Genomic DNA, 6,400 nt, shown 5'->3' on the forward strand with positions numbered 1-6,400 from the left:
GGCACTGCTCCGGGGCGGGGGACGGGCCCCACCTAGCGGCACCGGGACCAGGGCCCAGCCTCGGGACAGACAGGACACCCAGGGACAGGAGTGCCGCTGGAGAGGTCCCCGCAGCCCAGGCCGCGGTGCAGCAGACGCAGGAGGAAGCACAACAGGAACAGGGACGATGCCCTGGGGAGAGCAGGGGTCCCTGTGGTGGGGGGACGCAGGGCAGCCGGCCTTCAGAACCGTTGGCACCGCATCCAGAGTGGCCGAGAGAGCCACGGACCGTGCGCCAGACACCCACAGCAGGTCTGGCACAGGACAGCACCGCAGACGCCCACTCGGCAGAGGCGCAGGAGCGGAGCAGGCTGAGGAGCACCACACAAACCTCCCGCGTCTGTTTTAGCCGAGATGGCCCGAGCCTCGCACGCAGGGTTGAGATGGGACAGACCACACTAAACCCACAACTGTGGGCCTAACGTAAGGCACGTGAAAGGAACAGAAACAACCTACAGAGCCATTTACAACGCCGTCAGAGAGAGGAACGAGCAGAAGGCAGGGAAGGAGCAACTGGCCGTAAGGCAGGACCAGAAGAGACGCTAACGCTGCGCAGCCCAAAAGCTCAGCACCACACACAAGGGGCTACCTTAAAAGAATTCCAAGTACCTTATTTTAATTTCTCGACATGATAAAAGTTTACATACCTTCATCTGGCAAAGAGAGCCAAACAAATTAAAAGGAATCAATACAAAGAAACACAAGGGGAAGTGCTGCTCCCAGACGGCAGCGAGAACGCGGTTGGTTTGTTACTGAATATTTATTAGTGGGAAGACTAAGAGTTGACTTACTACAAACAACAACAGAAGAGTCTATAGCAAGGGCCAGTGGCCCTCCACACTCTGGGCAAATCCCTGGGAAACCAGCAAGAGACAACATGGCTCTTAGATGTGGAAGCAGAAGAAACAAAAAGTAAAAAAAAGAAGGGGAGAAAGTTCATTCCATTTGTCACTGTTGTTACAAGGAGCTTAACACAACTAGTGAGGCTACTGCACAATGAGGATATACGGGTGTAACAGCAAGACCCAGGAAACAGCGAGGTTCCTGAAACAAATGATTTAAAGTTCCCTGAATAAGGGACTTCAGTAGAAATACTATAAATAAGAAAAGTTTTGGAGCCTGCAGCATGATGGGCCCACTTGCCACACACGAAAACTGATGCAACACAACCAGTCATTTCCAGAGGGGTTTGTAATGGACCACGAAACGTTCCAGTGGCTTAGAGGAGTCACCAGGCACACAAGTGTGCCCTTTGCAGGGGAAAGACTACAAGGTCTGCAGCGGTACCGGGTGGGTGTCAGCCATCCTCACCCCGAGCTCCAGCTGCTGAGCCGGCCGGCTCTGCCCCGGCAGCGGGGAGCACGTCCGGGGGACAGCGGGGCTCAGCCTGACCATGGGTGGAGACCAACGGGACTTGGGTATCGTACCCCCGGCCCCTTCCTTCTCTCAGCCTGGGCAAACGCGTCTCATGCTGACGGGGCACTAGGACGTACGTGAAGTAATGTTGGTTTGAGCCGAGAAAGCGGCTGCAGTCGAATCACAAACAGGAGCAGAGTCCCCCAAGCTCAGGGCCGACCAGGAGAGCAGCCAGCCCTCGCCTCAAGCACCACCTTGTGTCTGCACTGACCCAGACAGAGCAGCCAGAGCTGCCAGACCAGGGGCAGGCAGGGCAGGCTCTGCCGAGGCGAGCCAGAAAAGGATTGCAGACCACTCAGCAGCACTGCGGCATGGTGCTGCCCCAGCCCACAGGGGCAGGTTCCCCCGTCTTTACCGTGGGTCAGTGCAAGAGCAACGGCAGCAGAGGGGCCCGGCTACGGCCAGCGAGCATCTCTTGTCGCTGCACCGCCAGGGCTTGCTCTTGTGCTGCACCGTCTGCCCTGTTCCCAGAAACCCAGCGAAGCCTCCAGCCAAGAGATGGGACAGGACGAGGGCTTGGTCTCTAGTGTCGTTCCTACTCAGGTAGGACGAAAGGCATGAAGGAATGTTCCTGCCTGGCTGGTGCTCTCACCCTGCTGCAGCCTCCGGGGCACCCCAGAGTAGCACAGCCGCCTCGTCACCAGCTACTAGAGGGAAGGGGAGCTCCTGAGACCTGAACAAAACCAATCACAGAACTAGGCGAGAATTTCTTTAGAGTTTAACTAAGAATGTGATACTATTTCCAGCCAGTTTCCCATCTCGATAGTCACGTAACAAACCAAGGCAATGACGGTCTTTAGTTGACTGAACAGTTCTCAAGTTCAAACGTTGACACTTAATACAGGGTCTCAGCATTGCTGCTCCGAGGCCTCTTGATCTTCTCAATGTTTTTAAGGATCATGTCATGCAGAGTGACCTGCAGAAAGGGAGAACAGGGCTCAGACAAGAAGGACGAAGACATCCAGTGTTGACCTTTCACAAGGAGCTCTAGTCAGAACTGCAGCACAGCCCACCCTGGCACCACCCTCACCCCTGCATGCGATCACGCCCGACATAAGCGAAGGGCTTCTTTCAGCCAGACCTTACAGAGGCCACTGCACGTAACATCAAAAAGAGATTTCTTTGTGGACCCTGAGAATGGCTTCTACTGAATGAACTGTTTAGGATCACAGGTTCCTACAGAGGTGGAAGGAATATTTTGTGCTAGAACTCTGTGAACGCTCAGCTGGAAACACCGGCATCTCCAGGGGATGGTGGAGAGGCAACAGTCGGCTCCTCTCACTAGAGCCAAAGTGGAGCGGGGAGGGGACAGGCCTCCTGCCAGGACGAGCTGTGCTCACAGGGAAAGGAGGGAGCAGCAGCAGGGTCAGGAGGGGTTTCTCTGCTGCTGCGCAGGGAGCCAGCACAGGCTCCAGTTTTTCACTTACATATTGATTCCTCAGCTCTGAAATGATCAGGCGCAGACTAATGTACTCCTTCTCATCGATCTCTGTCACCGTGCGGCGGTAGTCCTCCTGCAGAAAGCAGACGCAGGGCTGAGTGGCCTGAGCTCAGCTGTGCCTCCCACACACCGCAGGAAGGTCCTGCCTTCTACTCAGGAATCTCCCCTTCAGCTTGCTCTCCTCTAACGCAGATGTCCTGCATCCTTGTATGATCCCCCCTCTTCCCCCACAACCCTCAGCTCGAAAAGGACAGTGACGAAGTGGCCCAAAGAGCCCCAAAAAGCAGTGGCATGTAACATGTAAATCTCCACTTCCCCATTAACTTACCACATGAGGGTACTTAGCTATTTTGGAAACCAACTTTGCTCTTGTGATATAGTATCTGTTAGGAAAAGGGAAAGACCAAAGGTCAGGTAAACAGCACCAAGATTTTTTTCAGGCCCAAGTTGCCCTAGAAAAGCTGGGGGACCTTCCCCAAGCACCTTCCTTTTCCCAAGAGGATCCCCAAAAGAGAGTCCTGTTCTTGCACGCCTACCTAGAAATCTGGTCCAGGTAGGATGCTGCCTCACTCTCCACAGTTCGAAGCTCAGCAACTGTTTCCTCCTGCAGGGAAGACACAGAAGCCATTAGCTTTGTGTGACTGCAGCCGGCCCTCGGGGCTCCGAAAGCAACATGTCTCAGCAGTGCCGTGTCAAGCTCACATTTGGGTTTACAAAACCTAAACCAACCCCATGACTGCCGCTGCTGGATACCATCAAACGAAAGATTCAGAGGAACCCAAGAGACCCATATCCCTGGAGCACAGCTCTCTCCTAGGGCAGGGCAGGGCCAGTGGTGCCTCACCTGAATAGAAACACCAAAGTTGTTTCCATCTTCTATCCTGGGGATAAGAAGCTGCACCCACATTTTCACCTGCAACGGAAAGATCACAACACTGATCAATACCAATATCTCTGCAGAGACCTCTCTCAAAAGTTTTACAAAAGCCCCTGGGACCCTGCCTTTGCCATGCAGTTCATGATAAACTGCAGGTCCGTCATGCTCGTGCAACGCTTCTGAGATCACTTCCCACACGGCTGGGATGCCCCACAAGCCAGCACCAGCGTCTCCCGACTGTGCCACGGAAGCTCTCAGCACTGCCAGTGAGTGTGCAAAAGGGAGTGGAGAAAAGCCTCAAGGAAGGAGCCGGACATCATCCTCCTTCAGGAGGTGAACTACACAGCTCCCCGAGTGCTCAGAAAAACATTATTTTCCTACATGTATCTCCCAGGTGGTCTCAGACACTGTAACACAAACCCTGCCTTTCCCCATCTACAGAACAGAGGCGGCTGCTCCTTCCGCCTCCAGGAGCAAAAGCATCCTGCTGTCTCCACCTGCTCCAGCGCTCGCACACACCGTGTTACACTTCTCAATGAGCAGCCTGATTTCTGGTTTCACTTTCTCAATGATGTCCACCAGCTGCTGGTTGCTCTTCAGCATCCCGTTGGGCATCACGAACACTTTGGTACCTAGCGGCAGAGGAAAACACGTGCATCAGCAACGCGCAGGACGGCTGCACCGGGGAGCAGACCGACGGTCCAGCTGAGCGTCTTATCTCCCACAAAGGCTATCAGTGGACATTGAGCCGGGCTCTAACTAACCTGTGGGGAAGGGGAAATTTGATGTGGGTAACAGTAATTATGACAAAGGAAGGAAAAAAGAAAACATGGAGCAGAGATGAGAGCTGAAGAGCTCTAGGCTGCTGAGTCTGGGCACAAAGGATTCTCTTGATGCACGTGTACGAGCTGTTCCTGCCTCAGCTCAATCCAAAGCCTGGCATCTTTCTCCAGACAAGAAGAGCTTTCAGCACAGAGCCACAGGGAGGTCAGCTGCCTCTGCCTGCAGGGCAAGCTCAAGCAGGTACGACTTATGTCTATCAGAGAAGTCCTACTTATGCTTCTAAGAGCTGGAACCTGATTCCTCCACAAGAGAACGTCCGTAGGTCAGGCTCAGAGAGGTTGCGGGGACAGGACTGCTTGAGCAGCAGCTGCTGTCAGGACAGGGCAAGCAGGGTTCATGTGATTTCACGCCCTAGGGCACGGCGCACTGGTTCAGGGGATGGACAGCAACACAGACTTGGGGACTCTTACCCTGAAAGGTCTCTTCGCGGTCTTCCAGCTTCCTCTTTTTCATATTTGGCTAAAATATACAAAATGTTTTACTCACAAACTAGTTGTAAGCGATAACAGTGTTATAAAGGAAATAAGGAAAAATTTAGAGCCTCTGCTACACTGCTGGTTTCTAAACATCCTTCTTTAAAACCAAAAGAGGACTGCAGAGCACAGCGTTACCTCCAGCAGGCTTCCCAGGCTGGAGAGACCAATTCCTAAAGCCTTTGGGAGAGCCACAGCCTGTTATTAAATGAGAATATCCAACTCCAGCGCAGAGCAAGCCACGCAGTTTTAATTAACAGAAGTAGGGACCACAGCCAAGAGAGTAACCTTACCCCATCCAGCCCATCGTGGCTGTTGGTGAGAAGAATTGGGTCAGGCACTGGGAGGTTCATGTCCGAATGGATCTGAGTGAGATCATGAATATTCAGGATAGGCTCCTAAAAAAAAAAAAAAAGCAGATTTGTTATTTAATTATGAACTAACACATTCTGTCACGCCAAACACAATGAGAAAACTAAAGACTTGGAGTTCCCTCTTATCCAACCATGAAATAAGGATGAATGAAAAAAAAAAGTCTAATAATAGGCCTAAGACAAGACCCCCCTCCACCCAAGCACAGCATGCCAGCTCCAGGCTGTGATCAAAGCTATCAACTATCTGCAACGCTGGAGCCCCTGTGGGACCACAGTGTCACGAAGGACAGCCCGAAGCCGCTAAATACGCAAGAAAGATAAACATGGTGATCACACAAAGAAAACTGAAGAAGGAAGCACCCCCTCTAGAGCTAACAGCACTCAAACGCACGCAAGCAACTGAGCCACTGCTTCACCCCTTTGGAACAAGGCGAAATGAAGGAGAAAACCACAGGACCAGACCTGACTACTTGACAATGAAAAAAGATCCAGAGGACGACTTAAACCTTACTTTAAGGAACCCATCGAGTTCTAACAGCTTCTTTGGGAAGAAGTTTGCCACCAGGTCTTCAGCCTGAGAGAGAAAGAGCAGACAATGATGGGAAACGACACGGCGAGGGTCCTGCTACCAGGCAAGGACGCAAGGGAAACCAGCTGTCCAGGGGCTGGAACAGGAGAGGACCCGTGTGCTGCCAGCCGCCGCGCTGAGCCGTGCCCGGTGCTCCGAGCACCAGCAGCTCCCAGCAGAGGCCACACCGCAGCCGGGGTGTCAGAACCCTGCGGACCAACGGCCTCCTCCCGGTCCTGCCACGCTCTGGGCAGCACAGAGAGACACTCACCTCGCTCGTGATGCGCTCCCGGAAGGAGTCCACCTGCAGAAGGACAAAACCCCGGGTCAGAGCCGCGACCGCGGAGCAGGGCCCAGCGCTGCGCCCCG

At 53.5% G+C, this 6,400-nt stretch overlaps 1 protein-coding gene across 1 annotated transcript; it reads right to left on the reverse strand.

Moving 5' to 3' along the window:
* Positions 1 to 2,151: 2,151 nt before the first annotated feature.
* Positions 2,152 to 6,335, reverse strand: PSME3 (proteasome (prosome, macropain) activator subunit 3 (PA28 gamma; Ki); the record flags this gene model as incomplete). The annotated part of the gene is made up of 10 exons (XM_010074681.1): positions 2,152 to 2,371; positions 2,883 to 2,969; positions 3,225 to 3,279; positions 3,433 to 3,500; positions 3,741 to 3,809; positions 4,293 to 4,405; positions 5,027 to 5,075; positions 5,383 to 5,487; positions 5,975 to 6,037; positions 6,303 to 6,335. Coding segments are annotated over 10 exons (723 nt in total), but the record flags the coding sequence as incomplete, so codon positions are not given.
* Between the last annotated feature and the right edge of the window lie 65 nt (positions 6,336 to 6,400).

The sequence above is a fragment of the Pterocles gutturalis genome, unplaced genomic scaffold (genome assembly GCF_000699245.1).
Source record: "Pterocles gutturalis isolate BGI_N339 unplaced genomic scaffold, ASM69924v1 Scaffold34197, whole genome shotgun sequence".
NCBI classification, from domain to species: Eukaryota; Metazoa; Chordata; class Aves; order Pterocliformes; family Pteroclidae; genus Pterocles; species Pterocles gutturalis.